Source organism: Stenella coeruleoalba (assembly GCF_951394435.1).
Source record: "Stenella coeruleoalba genome assembly, chromosome: 11".
Classification (NCBI taxonomy): Eukaryota; Metazoa; Chordata; class Mammalia; order Artiodactyla; family Delphinidae; genus Stenella; species Stenella coeruleoalba.
Window position 1 is genome coordinate 18,631,315 of NC_137157.1, and position 25,576 is coordinate 18,656,890.

The 25,576-nt window shown below is 42.2% G+C and overlaps 1 protein-coding gene across 6 annotated transcripts in view; it reads left to right on the plus strand.

Annotated features, from left to right (window-relative positions):
• Positions 1–25,576, plus strand: part of LOC307194945 (uncharacterized protein C12orf42) — a 307,116-nt gene that overhangs the window by 201,656 nt on the left and 79,884 nt on the right. For 4 of the 6 annotated variants that reach the window (XM_079938427.1, XM_079938426.1, XM_079938428.1 and 1 more), the window contains 5 exons: positions 19,070–19,456; positions 22,866–23,180; positions 23,499–23,617; positions 24,048–24,196; positions 24,635–24,733. In XM_079938427.1, the coding sequence (XP_079794553.1) occupies positions 19,324–19,456; positions 22,866–23,180; positions 23,499–23,617; positions 24,048–24,143 (663 nt within the window). In that variant the 5' untranslated portion in view covers positions 19,070–19,323 and the 3' untranslated portion in view covers positions 24,144–24,196; positions 24,635–24,733. The other 2 variants (XR_013830675.1, XR_013830674.1) reach the window with 2 other exon arrangements.

The window sequence follows — 25,576 nt, forward strand, 5'->3', positions numbered from 1 at the left end:
CATAGTTAGAAGAAGATGACTTTAATGAAAGCACATTGGCGTGTATGATACTATTTATACAGCTGGCATAGATTGAATTTGGAATATAGCACTCTCTGGTATTTTTATCTGCTCAGCATCTGATATCCCTTTTTCTCTGGGAACATCACCCTCCTCCCCTAGTTGCAGTTCCTATAACTTGGGTGGGGCTGACCCTACTCCCAATTTCCAGGAATGAATGAGTCCGTGATCTAAATGAGTCTCATCAGAACATTTAATTCTCCTGGGCACTGTGATACTGGTTTGGGGATTGGCATCTGACCCAAGGAGAGGCCATGACGTTGTATCCTCGTGATTTTGCTGAAACTGTTGAGAAAGAGGACTGCTTGCCCCCTGATGAGATTGCTAACCCATTAGGATATCGGCCTGGAGCACAGGTGACGGCTTTATCACCTTGAAAGAGGAGGCTGCGGAGAATGGAGTCAATGCAGGAAAAGTATTGGCAAGAGATGAATCTGAATCCTGAGAACGTCATTTCTACACACCTGAATTCAGTCATTCTTGAGTCAGGGTCCTCCTGGGTATTTTCTTTCAGTGCAAAGTAATAAGTTCATTTTTTTTTTTTTTTTTTTTTTTTTGCTTAAGGCCATTTGATTTGGATTCTGGTTATGTGCAACGAATGGCGTCCCATCTAATACAGAGGTCTGTTCTCATGCCTTCTGTGGGACTGAAGTCCTAGCATTGGAAGAGTCTTTGGCATTGATCTACCCTCACCCAGAACAGACCACCTTTCTCAACATTCATTCAATTCTTTCAACAATGTGGCCTGCATACTCCTGGGGGTGGAAAACCAGTGCCGGGAGAGGTAAGCCATTCCACTATTGCCCACCTGTATTTATTGGAAAGGTGACTTCAACATCTGGTCTTCATCTGTCCTCTAGAGTAACAGAGGCTAGAGGTCCTTTCCCTTCGGCTATTTGAATATCACTGCAAATCAGGTCCCTCTCTCAATCTAACTTATTTTCTTCAGACTAAATGTCATCTCTCCCTTTAATACAGGGTTTTTCTCTAAGTGTGGTCTGCAGTGTTTTCAGATAGAGTATAGGACCCTCAGTTCATCCTTCAGATCGTTTTTAGTAGCATAAGCACATCCCATGCAATATATTTGTTGTTTATCTGAAATTCAGGCTTAACTAGACATCCTAGAGTTTTATTTGCTAAATGGGGCAACCTTATCCACAGAGCACCTGGATCAGAATCACCTGGGAGCTCCCCACCCCAGAGGTCCTGACACAAAAGGTGTATACTTGTTCACTGAAGCTTGAGAACCACTTCTTTAACTATTTCTCACACTCCTACTTGTCCTACTTCAGGCCTGCTCTTCTTGGATTATGTTCCACAGTTTTGAAATGTTCAACAGTAAAGCAATCTTAAGCAACATCAAGGCTCTGGGATATTTTGTGAAATGTATCGAGTGCTTTTTATATGCCAGACACTGGTCTAGGCAGTGAACAAGAATACCCAGGGCCCTGCCTTATGGGATGTACATTCCAGTGGGAGAGCCAGGTAGTAAACAAGTAAACAAACAGATATGTCATTATTTCATTTCAGGCAGTGTAAGTCCTGTGAAGTTTTCTTCATGTCACATTTCTTCAAGTCAGGGTAGGGAAAGAGCAGTGAGATGGAGAGGTGCTACTTTAGATAAGGTGATCAAGGAAGGCCTCTCTGAGGAGGTGAGATATGTGCAGAGTCTGAAGGGGGCAAGAGGTTGAGCCAATGCCAACGTCTAGGGGAAATAACATTCTAAGCAGAGGTAAGAGCGAAGGCATGGAACCTGGGTGGGAACAAGCTTGGGGAGGTCAAGAGGCTGGAATGGAGTGAAAAAGATGGCGTGTAGTAAGGTGGTAGGTAGGTATGGAGGTAGGAAGCGGGTAGACCATGTCAGGCCTTGTGACCGTGATAAGAGGTTTTAATTTTTCTGTAAGTACAATGGGAAGTCATTGGAAGAGTTTGAACGAGGAAGCCGCAGAATCTGACTTAATCTTTAAAAGGATCCGTCTGGTGGCTCCACGGAGCGTAGGCTGAAGAGCACAGGGATAGACACTGGCCCCTGATGGTGAGGCTGTTGCAGAGTCTTGGTTCCTGCCTTTGACAATGTGTTGTGTTTTTTTTTTTTTACATCTTTATTGGATTATAATTGCTTTACAATGGTGTGTTAGTTTCTGCTTTATAACAAAGTGAATCAGTTATACATATACATATGTTCCCATATCTCTTCCCTCTTGTGTCTCCCTCCCTCCCACCCTCCCTATCCCACCCCTCTAGGTGGTCACAAAGCACGGAGCTGATCTCCCTGTGCTATGCGGCTGCTTCCCACTAGCTATCTACCTTACGTTTGGTAGCGTATATATGTCCATGTCTCTCTCTCGCTTTGTCACAGCTCACCCTTCCCCCTCCCCATATCCTCAAGTCCGTTCTCTAGTAGGTCTGTGTCTTTATTCCTGTCTTACCCCTAGGTTCTTCATGACATCTTTTTTTTTTCTTAGATTCCATATACATGTGTTAGCATACAGTATTTGTCTTTCTCTTTCTGACTTACTTCACTCTGTATGAGAGACTCTAGGTCCATCCACCTCACTACAAATATCTCAATTTAGTTTCTTTTTATGGCTGAGTAATATTCCATTGTATATATGTGCCACATCTTCTTTATCCATTCATCCGATGATGGACACTTAGGTTGCTTCCATGTCCTGGCTATTGTAAATAGTGCTGCACGAACATTGTGGTACATGACTGTTTTTGAATTATGGTTTTCTCAGGGTATATGCCCAGTAGTGGGATTGCTGGGTCATATGGTAGTTCTATTTGTAGTTTTTTAAGGAACCTCCATACCGTTCTCCACAGTGGCTGTACCAATTCACATTCCCACCAGCAGTGCGAGAGGGTTCCCTTTTCTCCACAGCCTCTCCAGCATTTATTGTTTGTAGATTTTTTGATGATGGCCAGTCTGACTGGTGTGAGATGATATCTCATTGTAGTTTTGATTTGCATTTCTCCAATCCAAAAATGGGCAGAAGACCTAAATAGACATTTCTCCAAAGAAGACATACAGACTGCCAACAAACACATGAAAGAATGCTCCCCAATGTGTTCTTGTCTTGCTGATTTTCTCCCAGTCCTTTCAAGAGCCCCATAGTATAATGGTGGAAGGATATGAGCTCTGAAGCCTAATGGCCTTGGCCAACTCTGCCAATTACTATGTGTGGGATATTGGCCAAGATTCTTAACTACCCAGGGCCTTGTTTTCTTAATTGGAAGAAAATGAGGGTAATAATTACACCTACTTCATCAGGTTTTTGAGGGAAATTAAATTAGTAGATACAAGCGAACTGCTTTGAACAGCTTCTGGCATATCAGGAGTGCCCAATAAATGTTAGATACTATTATTATTCAGCATAGCATGCTCTTTCTTGCCTTAGGACAATATTGTCCATTTCCCCCTATTCATTAGGCTAATTTCTGCTCATCCTTTGTGCTTTAAATTGTCACAGGAAGCCTCCCCTATCACCTCTGGCCCACTTTGTTGGACAAAATAAGTCACAAGGCGAGCCCCGATTAATGTAGGGAAACACTCTATCTTGTGACGGGGCAAAGTTGCATTGCAAAGGAAGGATGGAGAATTCGGGCCATTTCTGGAAGCTGCCACCACAGATGCCAAGAGAACCATTGCCACATGCTGCTAAAACACACACTTTGGGTCATTTAAGTACCCCAAGGACCCTGTTCCAAGGCAGCTTCAACCTCATGTTGTGATCTCCGCCGGTGGTATTACAAGAACCAGCTTCCCTGCCGTCCAGAGTGCTGGCTGTTCTCTTGGCTATATTTGCTACCTTCTAAAGGAAAAGTGTTGCAAAAAGCAGTCTGGGCGGCTGAGAGTGTGATGAGGCATGTGGGGGAGGACCTGTACTCCAACACACACTTCGAGCCACTTAATGATTTCTCAGTGGAGACAACTGCAGTTGGATGCCAAAGCTTGGGGCCACGGGGCTTGAGGTCTGTAAACATCAGACGCTTTTAATGCCGCCCTTCTTGCTTTGCCACAGAGTGTTGCTCAAAAAGGGAGTTCCCCACTCTGCCCATGAATAAGGCCTGCCTGCCAACACCAGTTCCAGCTGTGAACATGTAATCAGCTCTTCTATGGCCCCAAAAGGGGAGTCCCAGAGGCCTAAATTTAATTTTCATGCATATTTGTCATCTCCCTCTACTTTATGCAAACCCAGTTTTGTCGCCAACACAGGCGCCAACTGTTTTGTTTGGATAATTGCTCCAAGTCAACCCCAAACTACAGGGAGTTTTCTTTTGCAGAAAGCACGTTTTGGTTAATTTTCCGTTAACCAAATTATATCTTCCTTCAGCACCTCCTTCAGGGTCTCAGCGACCATTTCTGTAAACATTTTCTCCCTTTGAAGCAGTTCACCACCAGTGTCAGGTTTATCCTCCTCCACGCTGGGTCAGTTGGAAGGAGCAAAGAAACAGGAGCTCTGCAGCTCCACGGATCATCTGCAGTTGCTGTTTTTCTTCCAGATAATTCTCTATTCATCTTTTCACAATTGGCTGGTCCTAGAGTGGCTGCAATAACCCGAGTAGAGGTTTGTGACCATAATAGAGATGAGGGGAGAGAGGAAAATGAACTCTCGGAAAACAAAGGTCTTATTTTTATGGAAATGAATAGAAACTCTGAAATAAGGATGAGACATATGGAAAAGCATAAGATATGAACAGAACGTTTTAAAATAGAAGGTCCTCAGAAATGCTCCATATGTCCCAGCGGTATTTAAGGTAACAGAAAACAGTTCATGGCGCAGCTGCAAACGTTCATTCCTGGGGTTCAGGACTCAGTTCACGAAACTGTACTTTCCACTTTGTCTTGAAGAAGGCTTCCTTTGTCTCGCTCCTGGGGCTAATTCTTTTAGGGTTAGGGGGAGAGTTACATTAATAAGTTATTAATTAAGAGCTTCAATTTTAATTAATTGTATTTCACTCATAATGAAGTGATACATTACTCATAAGTCATCATCATTTCTCCTCCTTCCCTACTTAAAAGTCAATAGCTAATGAAATAGTTATGAGTCAATAGTTATGAAAACTTCATGCAGTTTTAGAGCCTGTTTAGAGCTTACGGACTAAATATTACAGCATAGTAATATTGCAGGGCTTGTAACTGAAACATCAATCTAAAAATGATACAGGACATTAAAATGACATCTCCTAAAAGCACAGTTGACATACACCATTAATGCTAGCCAACAACCACTATCTAAAGAGTCAACCAGAAACGTTACACAACTTATAGAGGATGTTCAGATTTTTGCCATAGCGTTATAAATGACTTGGGGAAATCAGTGAACATCAAAGAAGTTTTGTTATTTAGAATTCTCCATAGATGGTATGCATCTCAATATGCTTTTTGCCCTGTAGAAAATGAAGATAATATTTGATTTATCAAATATGAAACTAAGCCACATTGAATGATCACATCAAAATCTGTCATATGCCAGACTGAGCAAAGGAGAGTGCTTCTTTTTCATATCCTGAGCTGGGGTATAACTCAGATCTTTGGACACCTGCTTTGTTTTTTCTAGATTTACATCTTAAACTTGAATTCTGAAAATGAAATAGAATCAAGAGGAAAGAGAGAGAGAGACATATAACCCCACACAAAATTAATGAATCTGTTTTAGTATGTTCAGTAGCACCTCTGTATTTCTGACAGTGAGCATCAAAAATCTCCTTCCTTACCCTCCCTCTTAAGTCTGTAATCTCCACCAGGACTTTTACCGTGCTATTGTATTGACCTTCGTTTCTTCATTTTATTTTGTCTGCACAGTCCCCATCAGCTAATTTCATTTTTCCTGTTGCTAAACTGTATTTTTTTTTTTTTTTGGCTCAATTGACTGGATGTTTGGCTTTGTGTAGACACAGCCTCACTGTAAGTTGGCCCCCTAATTCAATAATTCACCATGAAGACTGGTTTTCATCCTCAGTGTGTTGAACAGGCATCTAATCAACCAATAATTTCCTTTTTGTTGGATGAACATAATAACTATTTCTGTCTTTCTTTCTGATGGGAAACAGAGGCAGAGAGGCTTAAGGGCTGCCCTAAGTCAGAAAGGGAGGTTGTAGAATTCAGCTTCAGGAATCCCTAGAGTATTCAGGATTGATGTGGTGAGATGAACCTAATAGCATTCTTATGAATTTAGACATTTGTGGTGGAGAGACAAGTTTAAACTTGTAAAGAAGTGCAGTTTCAGTTAATATAATACAATAATAGTGACTAGTTTTGACATCATGGAGATCAATCGGAATTACATTGGTCAGAAAGAGAGGCGTCTTATATATCTGAAATAAATGGAATTTGCGGTGAGTCGGGCCTCAGGGCAGTTCTGAACCAGGGGATATGAGCATCCTTAGGACCCTCCATCTTGTGCCTCTCCTTCTCTCTGCAGCGTCACCTTTATTTTCTCAGAGCAGATTCTTCAATGAAAACTAAAAACATGGCCTCCAATAACTTTCAGTTCATATGTCACGGCATCCCCTCCGGAAAGGAACTGAGATGTCGTTTCTTAGGTCCTGAGGACAAAAATCCATTGAAAGAGTCTAATTGTCCAAGCTTGGGTCAGTTGCAGGAACCTGGACCCATCAATTGTGAACAGGAAGTAGGGGATCATCTTGAGTGATTTTCCCATTGTAGCTGAAGAAGGGAGAATCTGATAATCAGGGGGCTCTCATTCAAACCACTTAGGGTCATAGGATCATTGACATGTGGTTGTCTAAGCAGACAGACTAAAACACAATTATTATATATGTTTAATAAAGCATTGCCAACAGAGATTTTTCTTTTTGGAACTTGCTTAAATACTTAAATGATTATTTTTATATGTTAATGCATTTATTTCGAAAATAGTCATTGAACACCCACAGAGTGCAACGTGCTAGGCACTGGGTTGGATTCAGAAAAGTACAAATATACAGATTCTTCCCTCAAATAATTTACACATTTTTTTGTTAAAAAATGCACACTCATCTAAGACTTTCAGCTGCAATGTGGTTCGTGTCCAGTGGGAATACAGGAAGAACTAGAGGTATTCAGAATTCAGGGAGAGGGTTGTGAGTATGAACAGCAGGAGAAGGCTGCATAAAAGGAGTGGCTCTTACCCTGGGCCTTGAAGGCTACTACGCTGTAGACAAGTGGACAGCGTTCCAAGCGGAGGACGTTCCAAGTGGAGTCAATGTACAGAGGGGGCAGAAGGACTCAATGCCAAGACAAGTGGCTGAGTTGCCCCTGGTATGTTATGTATGCAGTTTTTTTGCCTAGCAAGCACCCTTTTCACAGGTGGTTGAAAACTGACTCCCTCCTATCCCTTATCTGGTTATGGCTTGCTCTGAAATAATAGAATATGAATTGGTGAAGCTGCATTATAGTGGCTTACTACCTTCTCTGTAGTACGATAAAGGCAAATTGCTCCAGTGCTGAATCCTTCCTTCATGCGCACAAGAATTTCTTTTATTTAACAGAAACTTGTTATAAGTCAAGTTTTGATCCAGTTTTATTATTGAAAGTTACTATTTATGTACAAAGGTTTATGGAGCACCTATAAGGATGAAACTGACATATCCCGTCTCTCTCCTCATGGAGTTCGGAGTAATTTAGAAGACAAGATGATTCAGTAAGCAATTTCAAGTGTTGAGTGTCATGATAAAGCAAGTCCAAAAACCAGAAGGATCTAAGCAGTTCAGGGGTTTGGGAAAAAGAATGGAAGGAGTAGAAATTGGTCAGAGGAACGGGGCTGTGGGAAATATGCCAGATAGAAAGAAACTGTCTAAACATCAAGAGAGAGTTTGAGAGTATGAGGTATCCAAGGAACTGAACAGCGTTCTCTCTCTTCTTTCTCTTTCCCTCTTTTATTCCCTCCCCAACCCCCTCCAGGACTGCAACAGTAAGGTCAGAGTGAGGGAGCTGAGATACATGCTTATTCACTAATCATTCCATTGACTGTATTCTTTCTGATCTCTTAAATAAAAATAATTTTCAACTTTTACTTTAAAATGCTGTTTAATAACAAGAACCCCATATTTCTAATACTGACCATAGAACTGCTTCTGATCAAGATCTGTCAAGTAAGAAAGCTTGCTGCCTGCTCTTAGGTTTAGTGTTAAATGCATGCGTGACCATCCAGCTGCATTCAATTCTGCCATCGTACTTTATGTACCCTTTAGCCAAGATGCAGTATGGTCTACAGACCCAGGCCTTTGAGTTCTTTTACACCAGCTGTATTAAACCTTATTGATAGAATTGTCATGAACTTGTTGGTCTTTACCATTAAGAAGACCATTCAAGACTCTGAGCTGTTAAAATATGATTTCTCTTTTCAGTGTGGAAAGTTACGCCTATTAGAAGGAGATGCCATTTGGTCTAACGATTGCATGTTATTAAATTAATATTTTAATTGGGTTGCCTGGTTATTCTCACCTACCGTGGCCTCGAGGTATATTCCTTAAACATGATCTCTAGCCATAATGTCTGCTCCTGCTTCAAAGAAGTGAAAGGATGTTTGTTAAACGAGGAGATCATCACTCAAGATCATTGCCTCGTTGCTGTCAGCTGTCAGGCTGATACATTTATTTGGACAACAGTAGGTTCTGAGAGAACTTATAAAGTTCCCTTTCTCGGTTGTGGAATATGATGGATGTACCATACCGGTGACCTTTACACAAGGCCACATGTTAATATTCAGTACCTCCCTTTTGTTGGCCTCAAACAATGGCTGTCATTAAGAAAGCTGCGTTTGCCAATATGCCCTCTGTTAGGATGCTGGACCACTCCTGATTGGTCACTAGGAAGTATCATGTGCCTTTGATGGAAATGACATGGAAGATGTATGGTTGAAGTGCTGTGCTTAGCACCACTGCTGTGCAGGGGAGAAAACCACTATGACCCAAATAGCCCTGAACTCAAACAATGTCGCACCAACCAAAGACAACATATTGGGAAGAAAAATGCTTGTAAACTGCATGTGTTAGAAGATGTATTGGCCAGACGGCCATAGGGCAATCTTTGAACTATTGAAATCTTTAGAAATATTGTTTGGTTCTGAAACAATACTTACAAACCTAATTAATCAAGCATAGATGGTTTATTTTCAGGCTTTCCACAGTGTGTTGCTTTAAGGCAAGAATAGGGTCCGTTGGGTTCTTTTTGCTGTTTCACAGAGGCATGCAAAAACTCAGCATGGGCATTCATGTTCATACAAGTTGAAACTCTAAATTTCGAAATAATATCTACACAGATCTCTGGTGATCCCTTCTACAAAGGCCGGGGTTGGGGGTAGCCTGGATTCCTTTCTCAGTTGTTTCCGATTCTGTGTGTGACTCTTTCTTCCACCCTTCTCCTAAATTGTATTCATCAGCATCATTTAAGATCATCATTCCTGTCGCATTCTCTAGCTTGAGGGGAAAACACTTTTGATTTTTTTCTTATAGAATAAATATAATGAAGTGTTGCTTTCCTGAATATGTGCACTTGAATGATGCGATTTAAAATGTTTCCCAGTCTTAGGATCACATGTTAAAAGGGTGACTGAGAAACCACACATCCTCGAGGCAGAAAGGTGAGCAACTTGAAAACCATTTCGTGTAAGAAGGCTAAGTAAGGGGCCATCTGGAGTGATACTACAGGCAGGTAGTGGAAGCCCTTTGTGTCTCAAGCAAGCTGTGGTGGAAATAAGCTCATCATTCAGATGAAAGAATTGTCCAAGTACTTGGTTGCATGCAAAACAGTGCCTGGCCAGAGTTTTAGCAAGACGTGAAATATTGCACTGGGTGGTGGCAGTTGAATTGCGTGAGTACAATGCCCGAGGGTCAACTCCTGGTTGTTTATTTAGAGGCAGGTTATGGACTTTGTGGATTATCTGAGTGTTCCCCACTGTGTCATCTGGGGCTGTGCCACTATTTACCAGCTGGTTAGAATATGAAGGGCAGAAGAAAGGAAAGGGGTGGAAACTCAACCCATAATCACATAGCTTGTAAGCAAGTCAGATTAAAGATGTGGTGGGAGGAGGGATGTTAAGCTCATTATTTATTGGGAAAATGAAAAAATTAAAACCACAATGGAGTACTGTTTTATACCCACCAGAATGGCAAAAATTGAAAAACTCAGTCAAGTAATAGTAAGTGTTGGCAAGGATGTGGAATAACAGGAAGCCTTATACACTGCTGGTGGGAGTGTCAGTTGGTAAAAACACTCTGAAAAATAATGGATATTGTATAATATTGAAGACATGGATACCCTAGGACTTGGCTATTCCACTCCTAGAGAAAGTAGAGTACATGCAACAGAGGATGTGTACAAGAATGTTCATAGCACCTTGTTTGTAACATTAAAAAACAAAACGAAAATGGATTTCATGCACACTCCCATCAGTAAGAGGATGGATGAATAATTTGTAGATATTCATGTAATGAAATTAGGTTGGTCTGTGGCTATTGTTTCCTTTGAACAATGTGTATATGTCATCTATACTCTTATAAGCATCATATTAAGTTGTAACATGTGAAATTGCCTACATTTGACAGTTTTTGTCCTACAAAACAGCAATTTCATATGGTAACATAATGCTTCCAAAAATAAATAAGGTAATTAAATAAAAAATGTTTTGCACAATTAAAAAAAAAAACCTCAGAGACTCACAGGATTATTAGGGCTGGGGAATATTGTAGAGATCATTTAAATTCTTCCATAGATGAAGAAATCAAGGCCTTCAGACACTCATTCAATGAATCCACCAGAAACCAAATACAGTGGCTCTCAAATTATAGCTCCTGTTTAAAACAATTCACAGTCTAGTCAGGAAATTTAAAAACAAAACATTTCAATACACATCCATGTCCCTGGGCTGGAGACTTTCTGTGACTCAAATGCAACTGAGTAAGGCAGATAGTGTCATGGGGAAGAGATGGTGTCATGGAAGGAGGGTGAAGTGCATCTGAATGCACTTGGGTTACCTTCTGGTGCCTGGTGAGACACCAACTCCTGTGTCCTTTTACTAGAGGAAGGGAGGTGGTTGAGTGATATTGGAAGAAGGAACATCCCTCCCCCAGAGGCAGGGAAGTCACCCTCATACTTAGCAGAGTACCTGAGCTGGGACAAGTTCCTGCCCATCTTGTAGCACTTCATTCTCCCACATCCATGGCAGATATCAGTCATTTCCCCATGAACTGAGACGAGCCCTGGAACTCTTAAAAATTGATGTCCCAATGGGTACTGGTGTTCAAGAAGAAAGCTGTTTGCCATCCTTAGGAAGAGACACGACATCAGAGCTGGAATGACTGATTATGGTGAACTGAGCAACATGGACTAATCCCTGAGGCAAGAGAAGTGGTTATCCCCAGGCAAGTCTGCAGAAAGGGAGGAGGGAGGGTATGAGGTGGACATGGAGAACGGTAAGCTATAATGCTGAAGAGCAGTCCTCCTGAGTTCTTCTTCTTATTAAACTTATTAGACACTCATTAAAAGGCGTTCCCCACTTGTTTCTCAGCCCCCCAGTTTCTTTCAAGATTTTCTTTCTGCGTTTGGTTTTCTGTAATTTTAATATGCTATGCCTATAAGTAGTAGGTCTTTTGTTTTTGTTTTATTTGTTTTTGCATTTATCTTGCCGTGTGTTCTCTGAGCTGCCTGAATTTGTGGTTTGGAAAGTTCTCAGCCATTGTTACTTCAAACATTTCTTCTGCCCATTTTCTCTTTTTTCTTCTACTGGTATTCCAATTATGATGCATACGTTATATCTTATGAAATTGTCCCAGAGTTCTTGTTTTGTTCTTTTTTCCCCCATTTCTTTCTCTCTTTGCATTTCAGTTGAGGAGTTTTTATCGACCTGTCTTCATGCTTTTGCTGATTCTTTCCTTGGCCATGTTCAGTTTACTGATGAGCCTGTCATGGACATTCTTCATTTCTGTTACAGCGTTTTATATTTCTAGCATTTTCTGATTGTGTTTTACTTTTAATAAAAATTGTATATATTTGAAGTGTACAACATGATGATTTGATACACGTGTACACAGTGAAATGATTACTATAGTCAAACTGATTAACCTGTTATCTCCTCATTTAGTTTTTAACCATTTTTTGTGTGATGAGAGAACCTGAAATCTACTCTCTAGCAAATTTCCAGTGTTCAGTACAGTATTATTTACTGCAGTGTTTATGCTGGAAATTACATCTCTAGATTTATTCATCTTCCATAACTGCAACTTTGTACCCTTTGACTTAACCCCTTCCCATTTCCCCCACCTCCCTGTCCTTGGTAACTCCTGTTCTACTCTCTGCTCCTAGGTGTTCATTTTAGATTACACATGTAAGTGACACCGTGGAGCATTTCTTTTTGATTCTTAGAGTTTCCATCTCTCTGCTTACCTTACTCAACTGTTCTTTCATGTTGTCTACTTTCTCCATTAACGCCCTTAGCATATTAATCACAGTATTTGAAATTCCTTCTCTGATAATTCTGATGTCTGTGCCATAGATGAGTTCTTATGCTTGCTTTGTCTCTTCAGATTGGGTTTTTTTTGTTTTCTTGCCTTTTGACATGCCTCATAACTTTCTGTTGAAAGCCAAACATGATACATCAGGTAATAGGAACTGAAGTAAACAGATCTTTGCTGTGGGTTTTTGTGTCGACCCGACTCGGTCCTGGGATGTGTTTAATGTTTGTTGTAGCTGTAAGAACGAGAGGCTTCAGGTTTCTCCAGTGTTCTCACTTTTGTTCCCTTTCCAGACTTTGGGCTTCCCTGACTACTCTTCCTGAGAGAGAATCTGTATCTTGTAGCTCTCCCAGCTGGAATCCACTCTTATTATACTGGACACCTGTTGGTGTGCTGATAAGGTGTGGGGGAGGGGAAACATTCTATAATCTTATGATTTATCTCAGTCTTTTAGTGGGTCTGTGTCTCTGGCTGTGACCTTAACAAGTGTTTTTTAGCTTTTTTTTTTTTTTTTTTTTTTTTTTTTTTACTGCTCCTTAGGTGAGACGAGAAGGCTAAAGGAACTGGAGTGGGAAAAATGCCCTTCCCTCAGCTGGGATAAGGATATGCTTTTGTTGTGGAGGATGCTCTGGGCATATTTTACTAGGATTGTTTTTCCCATGCCTGTATCAGAGCTTTGAAGGGATCTTTTTCAGACTTTCACCTTGAGAAACTAGTGGAGTTCTTACAGACAAAATGTGCTAAAGTGCAGGGACCCCCTAAACCTGCTGTCCTCAGGAGTTTCTAACTCTCAAGCTAGTCTACACCCAGCCGCCAGCAATTCATCAAAATGATCATTTAAATGTTCCTACCAGTGTAGGAACCAGCATATTGTTCCAGAGGCTTCTACCCCAGGTCAACAGATCTTGGTTTGACTCTTTGGATTCATCTGTCTCTCCAGATTTTGGGGTGGCCTTTTGCCCTGCAAACTCAGTTCTCTGATGGGTCCAGGAAAAATTGTTGTTTTTCACTTTCTTAAACTGTTTGTTGTTGTAAGGATAGGACTGTCAGTTTCCAGGTTGTTTCCATGTTGGAGCTAAAACTGGAAGTCCATGACATGTATTTCTGCCAACACCTTCCCCCCCAAAAATGGGGATTATCATTATCTATCCATTTTACAGATGAAGAAAATCAAGCCCAGACAGTCTGTGTCTCAACCACTATACACAACTCCCAGGCACATCCAAGTTGCCGTCACTGTTCACTTAGCTGACTGCTAACTGCCTTCTAACTGGCTTCTGTTCTCATCCTCTTCTGCCCAGTTTTCCTTAGAGAACTTTTTCAAGGGTAAGTGCTGCTGTCGTGACTCATCTATGGGAAAGTTTTAGTAGCTTTCCATCATATATTGTGTAACTTCTAGACCTCACCTGTCCCTTCTTTTTTGCTCACTTCCATTTAGCCATTGGGTGTAGCAATCTTAGGAATATATCTCAGTCCTTGTGAGGCTGGAATGCTGTTCCCCCCTCCTGCATGACTGACCTTTTCAACCTTCGGGTCAGTCCCAAATTAAATATTACCTTCCTAGGTCTCCACCCATGTTTCTCTGTCTCGCTCCCTTGCTTTTTCCTTGATATCACTCACTACAATTTGTAATCACTTAATTGTGACTTGCTGTTGTCATCTTCTCCCGTTGATTGTAAGCTCTGTGAGGGCAGGGACCACATTTGCCTTATTCTGTTGTATCCCCAGGGCCAAATACAGAGCAAGGCACATAGTAGGCATTTGATAAATATGTTTTTGAATGAAGGAGTGAATAAAATTAGGCAAACTCTGGATGGGTGGAAAAGATATTATTTTCCACTTGAGTCCTTATTGCCAAAAGAGGCTATTCAGGAACTACAGAGGGAGAGAGAACAATGACAACAGCTAAGGCTAACTGAGTACTTCCTGTGTGTCACATACTGCTCTAAACTCTTGTTTATTAACAACTCATTTAATCTGCACCTCAGCCCTGGGTGGTAGTGGCAGTCATTATTGCCATTTTGTGAATGGGGAAATTGAGGCACAGAGCACTTAAGTAGTTTGACTTAGGTAACACTGCCAGGAAGAGGTGAACCAGATTTGATCCAAGAAGTCTGGGCTCAGGGCTTGATGCTTTCCAGACCCCTCCCACAGACTCAGCCCCACTAGCTCAAAAACTCTCATTCCCCCACTAGGAGAAGTGGTGAAACTGAGGTGGAAGGCTCCGACTCCACTACGTGGTCTAAGAGTCCTTTAAAAGTGTGTCATTGGGGTGTTCAGTGTTCATTGAAGACCTATTTAAAGTTTAAGTTTGATTTTAGATATGCAGGAGATGATATTAATTAGCTTTACCCTCTATTTATGCCTACAGTTAAGGGCAAGATGAGCTCTGGGGAATTAATTGTCTCTGGGTTTCATTTCTCCTTCTAGGACAGGTGCCTCTAGTTTTTTTGTAACACGAACATGCTGGAGTTAGAAGCCCAAGGGAGCAGAAGAGATAGGGCGGGGATCAAACACATAGAAGTTATACATTGAGGGAGAGCTGCCAGAAGCAGGTGTGATGGGGAGCACCGTCCTACTCCCTGGTAGCCCAGAGGGGCTGAAGATGCAGGGGTTACCATATTTGTCTTTTTCTAATGAATAGAAGATGAATAAATCTGCATCTGTCATGATTTATCATGAGCTATTTTGCAGCTCAAGAGAAAGATCAATTGTTTTTGTGAAGTACATTCAGCTCTGAGGGTTATCTTATTGTGCCTTGAAATCTCCTGTCTGCCACAATATTGTTTCAAAAGAAATGAGCAACAGATGGAAGACCTGTGCTGCAAAAGAGGCAGAGCTGTCTACACATTGAAAGAACCTGCAAAACTTGAATGTCAGGAAGAATTTCTTAAGATGAGAAACACCCGGGCTTCCCTGGGGGCGCAGTGGTTGAGAGTCCGCCTGCCGATGCAGGGGACGCGGGTTCATGCCCGGTCCGGGAAGATCCCACATGCCGTGGAGCGGCTGGGCCCGTGAGCCATGGCCACTGAGCCTGCGCGTCCGGAGCCTGTGCTCCGCAACGGGAGAGGCCACAACAGTGAGAGGCCCGCGTACCGCAAAAAAAAAAAAAAAAAAAAAAAGATGAGAAACACCCAAAGACAGGTAGTTGAGAAAAGTTGGCCTGTTGCATCGGTAAGTGAGCACTGGGAGAGGTTGTCTGGAGGCGGGGTTAGCATGTGGGCTTTCCTGGGAGCTGATGTCAGTCACTGGGCCTCAGGCAGAGTACGCAGTCTAAGGTGCCCTGTCTTCTGCACGATGGAAGTCATGCTGGTGGCACTGATGGCGGGCTAAGGCATGGCCAGGAGGGTGGTCAGCACCCACTGTTTGCTAGCTGTCGTTGTGGACATTGGCATCCCGCCCTTCATCAAGCCCAGTTCATGGTAGTCACACGTTTCTTATGACGCCACTGGCATTGATTGGGCTATAGAAGAACCAAACTCCTTCAAAATCTAAGAGCTGAGTCCCAACCCCAGCTTCTCTGGTGCTTGACTCGTGGTGTGGACAGATGCTTACCCTCTGACCTCAGGCCCCTCCTGAGTGAATAAGCTGAAGGGTCGTGGTCTGGCTCAAGTGGGTTTACTGGTGTGAAAACAAATAAAATAAGGGGTAGACCAGTTGTCAAGTGGCTGGTGTTGCTGGTATCGGAAATGAAGACTGTTCACAGAGAGGTAATGCTTGGAGGAGAAAGACATACCTGAGGTCGTGGCTCTAGGTTGTTCATGAGTGTTTGGACTACATACAATTTATAACAGTACCTGACATCTCTGATGAGTGAGTTAGACCAGTGTCTCCCTAATTACACATCGTAATACCCGAGGGGCTTACAAACTACAGAGACTGGGGCCCCGGGACCACGTGCCTGTATTTTTTCAAAGCCTGCCACACATTGGTGAAGGCGCGGCCGAGAATGGGAAACACTGAAGTAGACGCAACAGCCCGGTAATGTAACGAAGAGCACTGGACTTTCAATCATGAGCAGTGGATTTGGGCTCGAGTTCTGCCACTGTCTTGGTGGGGAGATTTGAAAATTTGAAAAAAAAAAAGACTGAAAGCCATTGGAGATTGGAAACGGCCCTTGCATTTCTAACAACAGTCTCTGTTTGGTGCCCAAACTACTGGTTGTTCTATTCAATTCAGGCAACCTGGCAGCTGTATCATAGAGGAAACCTGAAATCCATGCAGGGGTCTGTGAAACTGGGAGGCTCTTGGGTTGCTGTGCTGAATTCCATTTTGCCAAAAATCAGCTGGTCAGTTTAGCCTCAAGATGATGGGTTCTGTTGATCTGAGTAAGATTTTGTCATTGTTGCGGTACCTAGTATATGGTAGGAGCTTAATGAATATTGGTCGAATAACTAAATAAACAAACATAGTCACCAGCAGTCTCAACATCATATGAGATGACCTTGATAATTATTACCTATATAAAGTATTACCTTTCTTTCTATCTATCTATCTAAATGTGCCTCTTATATGGCAATTACAAAGTTACCTATTTGCCTTTCTGATAAGCAATGAAATCTCTGATGCAGAGGTAGTGAGATTCAAGGCCCTAGAGGCATTTAAACAGAGATGGATGAAGAAGGTGGTGAGGGTCAGCCTCAGATGACCTGTAAGGTCTCTTTCAACCCATAATTGTGGAATGTGAAGGTGTGTAAGGTGGCTTCAGCCCTTCCGTCCTGTTCTTGATATCTGAACAACAGAATGAGGGCACGTCAGATGCCATTGGTTCTAAGGCTGTCGACTTTCCTTTGGGACCAAGAGTCCCAGAGCTACTGTTCTGAAAGATTCTAGGAGTTTCTCTGCATTTGGGAAAGACTGATACATTTGTCTACCATTTCAAATTCTGGGATTTACGATGAAAAGGGGCAGGCAGGTAAGATTAAAATGAAAAGCTCAGTCTTCCTAAAGTGCAGGAGGAAGATGAGACTTCTAGAACTCTGTAACCTGCTTATGCACAGAGCTTGCAAATACATCCCCATGACTCCAAGCAGAATACTTAAGAAAATCATCTTCTGAGATGAAGATGGTATGAAAGGAGGTAAATGATAGTGTAACTTTTATAGGGCTGGCCATAGGCCAAAGATGCACACTGGTGGCCCATGGTGGTTCAGAGAACAGATGTGTTTTGGGGCATCCATACCGTATATTTTTTTTAAATCGAGTGAGTTACGAACATTTAAAAATTAGAAGTTTTTACATATATTGAAAAAACATATGTCTGCTTCTCCTGAAAATCCAGAAAAATCTGTCTTCATGGGGCCCACATCCCCTCAGGGCAATAAGAGAACTGAGTCGTGGCTGGCCCCTTCTGATGGCTGCTTCTACTTGACCTCTTCTCTCATTTCTGTTATCTGTGGGGCCCCTGGAGGCATTTCTTTTGATTTCCCCTTCTGCAGGCAAAGCTGCGATTTAGGAGTAGTGTGTCCTGTTACCTAACATGGCCGGCATCTTTGCCACTTGACTGAACCTTGACCGCAGGGAATACGAGTCTTGCTAAGAGTTGCTGCGTCCTGGCACGGTTTCTGCCACATAGTAGAACTCAGGAAGTCCACTTCGTTCCTCCCCCCGTTCCATACCTCCCCACCTCCTGGTTTTTCTTCTTTTCTATCCCCCAAGTCTGAACAATTTTTCTTTTAGTGAAAAGGGATACTGTTAATAATTATTCTGGGATAACACGTGTGAGTTTGAACCATTGTGGGTCTGTTAGTTTCCGAGGACTCATAACAAAGAACCCCAAACTGGATGCTTAAAACAAAGTTATTATCTCACAGTTCTGGAGGCAGAAGTTGGAAATCCACGTATCAGCAGGATACCAAGTATCAGCAGGCTTGGCACCTTCTGGAGGTTCTGAGGGAGAGTTCATGCCTTTCTCTTAGCTTCTGGTGGGTGCTGCAGTCCGTGAGGTACCTTGGTTTGTAGATTCATCACTCCACTCTCTGCCTCTGTCATCACATGGCATTCTTCCTGTGTGTCTGTGTCAGTTTGTTCTTCTTATAAGGACACTAGTCATATTAGACTAAGGCCTTACCCTAACAACCTCATCCTGACTTGACTGCAGTTACGAAGACCCTATTACCAAATAAGGTCACATTCACAGCTACAGAAGGTTAGGACTTCAACATATCTTCTTGGGGGACACAACTCAACCCATAAGCTTCAAACTAGCTTTCTGACCTGAAAAGATGGAGATAATAATTCTATTTGTTAGATGAGGTTCCTGTGAGGACTAAATGACCAACATGTCTGGGTCCTCACACGGTGCCTGCAATATAGCTTGAACTCAACAAAAGCATTTCCAGCCTTTTCCCTCCCCTTCCACACCTTTTCCCTCCTCTTCTCCTACTTGGGCACCTGGGTCCTTAGCTTCTCTGTCATTTTGTTCGCTCAGGATAGAAACATGAAACAAACAAAAAAATCCATCCATTGCCTGATTTTATCCTTCCTGCCATTAATTTCGTAGGTGATATTTAAGTGCCTTCCTTCAAAATAATGTGTTTACCTTTTACAGTATTTCCAGCAAGGATTCAGACTCCAGTGGCATATAGAAGACTGCTCTGTGCTCTCCAGTACAGCATCCCCAGGCCTCCTGCTCTAAGTATAGCTTCTTTCGACAAAAAAAGCCACGGAGAAGCAAGTCCCTCTCCAACACCATCCAGTGAATGGGAAGAGACCCCATTGATCTTCACGGTCAGACAAGAAATGAATATGGGAGCCAGAGGATCACCCAGGCAGGCCTGGGGCAGTTCAGTTCTGGAATAGTGAATGACAAAAACGCCTATTCAGGTCCACTCAGTAAATCCTATGCACCTGGAGGCCACAGGCACACATATCAACAGGCACGTGAGATTTCAGAACCAGCCCCCTTGTAATTCCAAGGGAGATTCTGTCCCATCTGGTGAGTATCACTTTGTGGTTCCTAACTCTTTCTTCCTCTTTTCAATTGGCCACATTTTGTTTTTAACTTCAATAGAAACAGCAAAATTATTTGACTCAATGGTAAGTCCTATTCTAGAACATTCTGTAAGAACTGTAGTTGTCAGCCTTTAATGGAAGTCTACTTGTTGCTTTGTATTGTATTGGAGGAGAGCACAGGTGTGAGCTGATGATAAGAGTTTAATGATTCAGGTATTGCACCTGATAATAATGACAAGTATTATCATCAGCATCCCAACCCCCATATATGATGCTCTCAGATACTGTGCTGAGCACTTTATTTTATGAAATCCTCATATAACCCTCTTAGGCAGATAATGTTATTATCCCCATTTTACAAATAAGGAAGGTGTGAATTCATAGCACAGAATAATATGTATAAAAATGAAGTATCTCAAAACTGTGTAACAGGAGGAATGGTTTAAAGGTAAGAAGATGGACCAGAAGGAATGAGCTTTGACATCAGGGAAACCCGATCCCAGAACCAGAAATACTTGGGCTCAAATTTCTGCTTTCTACTGTTTCATTGAGTTCTGTCGCCATGATCAAGTCCCATAAATGTTCTCTGAGCCCAGTATTTTCTGTAAACTGACAATTACTACCTTGAAGAGATGTTGTTGATATAAAATTCCCCGAACACAGCAGGGCCGACTAAATGGCGGTTGTGATGGTGGTGTTTATGGTGCTGATATTCTGACTGCAGGAGAGGAAATGTCAGGAGACAATGCATACCTCCAAATATTCTAGGAAGTGTCATGTAGAAGGAGAAGGATTAGACTGATTTTATGCAGCTTTTGTTTTTTTTGTTTTTTTTTAGGTAACTTTTTAGGTAGATTTTGTTGCACATATTTATACAGTTTGTTGGAATCGACCAATAGAAGAAAGAGAAATTTCGACACAGTCCAAAGGAGAACCTTCTTTGAACTAGAGGATAATGTCCTGCCTGGGCTGTAAATGGTAAAGTTGAGGCTGGGAGACTTTCTACCAAGGATGCTGAGTCAGAGATTCTCCTTCTCTGGGAGGATGGGCTTGATGATGGCATGTTGAGGATGCTGGCAGGTTAACACATTTTGAGTCTTATGTATAAGGCGACATGCTAAAATCTGAACATACATCTTCAACTATGGTCCATACGGCTGCCTTCTGAGGCAAGAACTGTTATCTTCCCGTGGTTTAGATGACGATTTGGTGGCCCACAGAGATTCTGTAACTTTAGGGTCGGAGCCAGGATTCGAGCCTCCATTCTGACTCCAGGTCAGAGCACTCCTCTATTAAGATTCCAGATATGACAATAATAGCTCATAGGTACTGAGCACTTACTGTGTACGAGATGCTTTGCATTTTATTATGTTCTTCCTTCAGATACTTGCTTAGTTTGCTTTTACGCTTCCTTCAGGTCTTTACTGAAATGTCACCTACATGGGTGGGCTTTCGTAACCTTTCTCACTTTATTTTCCTCCTTAAGATTTATTGCCAGCTGACACTTATACATTTCTTTGTTTGCTTATCTGTCAGCCTGCTTCCTCTTCCACTCCCTCTCTTCCCAACTCGAATGCGTGCTCCATAAGTGCAGGGATATTGCAGCTTTATTCCTTTCTGTAATCCCAGTGTCTAGAGTACTGCCAGACACATAACAGGCACTCAAATATTAATGAATGAAGAAAACGAATGGACAGATTTAATCCCACTAGCAACCCTGTGAAGTAGGTAATACAATCCTCATGTTTCAGGTAAGGACAAAGAGACTTAGGCCAGGTGATATGCTGGGATATAAATCTATGATGGTCTGCCCCCAAAGCCTGTATATTCCCTTACACCAAACTGTTCCTCTAAGACAGTTTGTTACAAAATGCATCATTATTGAATTACGTTCAGGGAAGGAATTCCTATTCTTTGTCCCAAGACAGAGGACAGCATATTCTGTCTAGGTTGTATTCTGTTTCTCTAAATTCCAGAGTCACATCTATGATCTTAGGTGGAATCGTCTTGCAATGAATGGGTCATATGCCAGGGCTGTAAATTCAAATCACCAAATAGTTATTAAGCATCTAGTTTTCACAAAGCAATGTGTTTGGCTCTCTGAAAGCTTTTACTTACCTGGCCATATTGAAATGCCATTCTACCTTTATTTCCAGGAAATAATTCTCACGTTGGAGAAATCAGGCTCACTAAAAATTTTTCACAGTTTGACTTGGTTATGTTAAGTGTGTAGTGGGAGCTGCCCAGTACATACCAAACATAGAACAGTGTGTGATGAACTAAATTGAAATACTTAGTGTTATACCATTTGACACCCACTGTTAGGAAGGCAATGTGCATTTGAAATCTTCTTCATATTTTTTGAGTTTGCCAATGATCCCCTGGGTGGCTCCAAATATTTCAGACATCTGCATGCTATTCAAAGCCCTTTAAAAGTTTACAGAAAGTGATTTAAATTATCTAAGTTATCTTAATACACTACTGAAGAATTACACTTTAATTTTGCGTAGGTCAGTGGGCAGGATTTCTTACCTAAAAACGATTTTTTTGGGGGGGGGGCCACAGGGCGCGGGGCATGCAGGATCTTAATTCCTTGACCAGGGATCAAACCCGTGCCCCCTGCAGTGGAAGCGCAGAGTCTTAACCACTGGATTGCCCACTGATTGTTTTCATTTTCACCTAGTTTGACGTTTCTAATAAAACTCATGAAATAGTTGCCTCCTGGAGTTTTAAACTGTCAGCAGTGTGTCTAAATGCGCCGCGGATCTGTTTGTTTTCCCAGATCTGAATAATTTCCATTCACAGATTTTCCCCAGATTTCCAATTTGAGGATTTATTTTAGTCACCCATTCTTCTGTTTCCCTCTCTTTAGAAGTTTTGAACTGTTTGTCTTGAAATTAAGTTTTATGAGGATTGGGCTTCCCTGGTGGCACAGTGGTTGAGAGTCCGCCTGCCGATGCAGGGGACACGGGTTCGTGCCCCGGTCCGGGAAGATCCCACATGCCGCGGAGCGGCTGGGCCCGTGAGCCATGGCCGCTGAGCCTGCGCGTCCGGAGCCTGTGCTCTGCAATGGGAGAGGCCACAATGATGAGAGGCCAGCGTACCGCAAAAAAACAAAAACAAAAAAACGTTTTATGAGGATTCTGTAAAAGTTATTTTGGGGGGAAGAGGTGCTTTCAAACAATAGGAAAAGAATTGATAGCAGTTTATTTTCTTAAAGAAATATGGGAAGCACATGAAGATAATGTCAAGGGATTTAAAATTTTTTCTCAGCACGTTACAAACATCGATTTCTCAAACATCCAGTTATCAGGAGATTTTTTTTTAAGTCCCAGTGGGGCAGGTAAATTCCACACACCTGAGTACCACCCTGGCTTTTCTTTGCCTTCCAGGTCTTACTCTGAGGCCATACACTGCCGTCGGCCTCAACGGGAGAAGCCAGACCCCCTTTGCCTCGTCCAGGGTCTCCTGGAGTTTGTCAGAGCTTGAGCTGGAAGAGAGGATGACACCCGCAGTAGGCGCACCGGCAAACCCAGATTCCCAAAGCTGGCTCCTGGGCGCACCCGGGAATTCAGTGGGAAGGGGCACAGTTGCCATGGCACCAGAGATGCTCCCCAGGCATCTTCATCCTCCTGACTCCCCGGCAGTCTGGCAGGAGCGCCCCTTCCTGTGCTTGCCCGTGCTCCCACCCATCTCCCCTCCAAGAGGTTAATCAAGGTTTGCTCCTCTCCGCCCTCCCGCCTACCCCCGCGTTTCCATACGGTTTGTTCACAGGCCCCTCCTAGGCCGGGGGTGAAGGCTCACTTACACTGACCACTGCGAGGGAATTGTTCCGTGAGCGCTGCCCGTCTTCCAATCAATGCCTGCCCTGAACAACAGAAAGGGCCTCAGATGTACTGGTTTCCACAGAACCATTGTTAGGCTTCATAGAAGCAGTTTTGAACCTAATAAATAATGTCAAAAGTCTCTATCGCAGCCAAAAATGTTCCTTTTGAAGGATTTCTAATAGTATTTTTGTTCTGCAGTGTCTCCCAGTGTCACAAAGAATTTGTGCCTCACAATGGGGATGGGGTACATCGCGTGCCACTTCGCAATGTGCCACCGTCAGGGATGGCCAGGACCCCGCTTTGTTTTGCTCTCGCAGGTAAATGGTTTCACCTGCCAACTTGGGCTTTAGTTTAAGGATGTTTTCTAAGGGCCTTCTGAGTCTCTAAACAGAGGTTTTGAAAACATAATTGAATGTCTGTAATTTAATAGTTAACATGAAATTTGATTACTCCCAATATGCCTAGGGGAATTTTCTACAGGCTATATTAAGGTTTTTATGTCAGAAACCTGAAGCTGGATCCTCTCTGGAGGCTCTGAAACACATGGAACTAAGTTTAATGCAAAAGAGATGCTTAGGGAATGTTTTATCAAACTGGTGGTTTTAGGCAGTATTTTTGATTTTGGCTAACGTCAGTTAAACGTGGCAGCTTTTCGCTGTTAGGCGATGCAGAGACTGATTTATCAAATGATTTTATGGGTTTGGTTATTTTTTTTCTTTTTAATGTGTTATTTTTTTCACCATTCAGAGAGAAACACAAATCAATGTGACCAAGTCATTCATGTGCAGTTTTGCACTCAAGTTTCTTGCAATTTTCCCACAGACTTGGATTCATGGAATTTGATACATGTAAAATCCTACTGCACTTTAAGATGTCCTCCTGTCTAAAGTCCAAATGTAAGTTTCAAAGTTTCAATCGAAATGAAATGTTATACCTGATAGTTGCTTAACATTTAGAAGTCTGTTTAATCCTTTGAGGACGATTTGATGTTTTTTGAATATTATTCCCTAGGAGTAATGCACTTAAAAAATGTATCCCCAGGGCTTCCCTGGTGGCGCAGAGGTTGAGAGTCCGCCTGCCGATGCAGGGGACACGGGTTCGTGCCCCGGTCCGGGAGGATCCCACATGCTGCGGAGCGGTTGGGCCCGTGAGCCATGGCCGCTGAGCCTGCGCGTCTGGAGCCTGTGCTCTGCAATGGGAGAGGCCACAACAGTTAGAGGCCCGCGTACCGCAAAAAAAAGAAAAAGAAAAAAAAAATGTATCCCCAAACTAGCGCTTTTCTTGTTCCAGATTAATATGATTTTATAATAAATACGCTTTTTTATTTTTATTAGCCTGATTTTAGATAAAAGAATGTACGGGTTATCAATGGTGGTTGCTGTGGTTTCCTGAGGATATAATGGCATCTGCTCACCAGAGTTCTTGCGACAACCGTAAGTTCAACTTCATGTCATTTGGTTAGGGAGAAATGGGTGGGCACACTCGTGGGTTTTATGTAAAATTTTGATTCTGGGATATGTTAATTATGAGTTAGCACAATTGATTTTTTTTTTAAGGTCAAGAGAGCATTGCTTTAAGTGATTATAAAACAACCAAAATTTTATAATGGTCAAATGCAGGAATAGAAAATGTTTTTGATATATAGTAAATGGATTTCCTCACCTGTGGAAATACAAAATAGTGAATTTACTAAAAAAATACAGTACAGAAGAAGCAATTCTGCTCAGATTTGAGAAAAGGGATACAAGCAAAAGATATAAAATATGTGATACATGATATTCTAAAGCAATTTCCCAATGGAACACTAGAATTAGAAAGATGCTTTGTGAGATGGAGAAGCTATAGATGAGTATGTCTGGGAGATGTGGCCACGATGCTCCCACTTAGAAAGTCATGGTAATATATTAAGGATCCCCCAAAATCCCATGGCAAAAATCTGATAAACTCTGTTTAACCCAGTGTATCCCAGTTTTATGTGCTCAGGGAACACCGACGTGTGTGTGTGTGTGTGTACACATATATGTATTTTAAAAATATAACGCCTATCAATACCTTGCAGCGCTAGTGTCCTGTGGAACACAGTTGAGAAAACATTGCTCAAAACTCTATTCTTAATATACTAGATTCCATGTAAACTGGTAGGCTTCAAGGTAAGGATTTCTTTTCAAAAAAGTGAAGTAAGAATCAGAGCTAAAGAAAGCAGCCCTTCATAAATACCTCCAGGAGCCCATTCTTCCTTGGAGGAGTGTAATGAGCCATCTTAATTTTGCTCATTT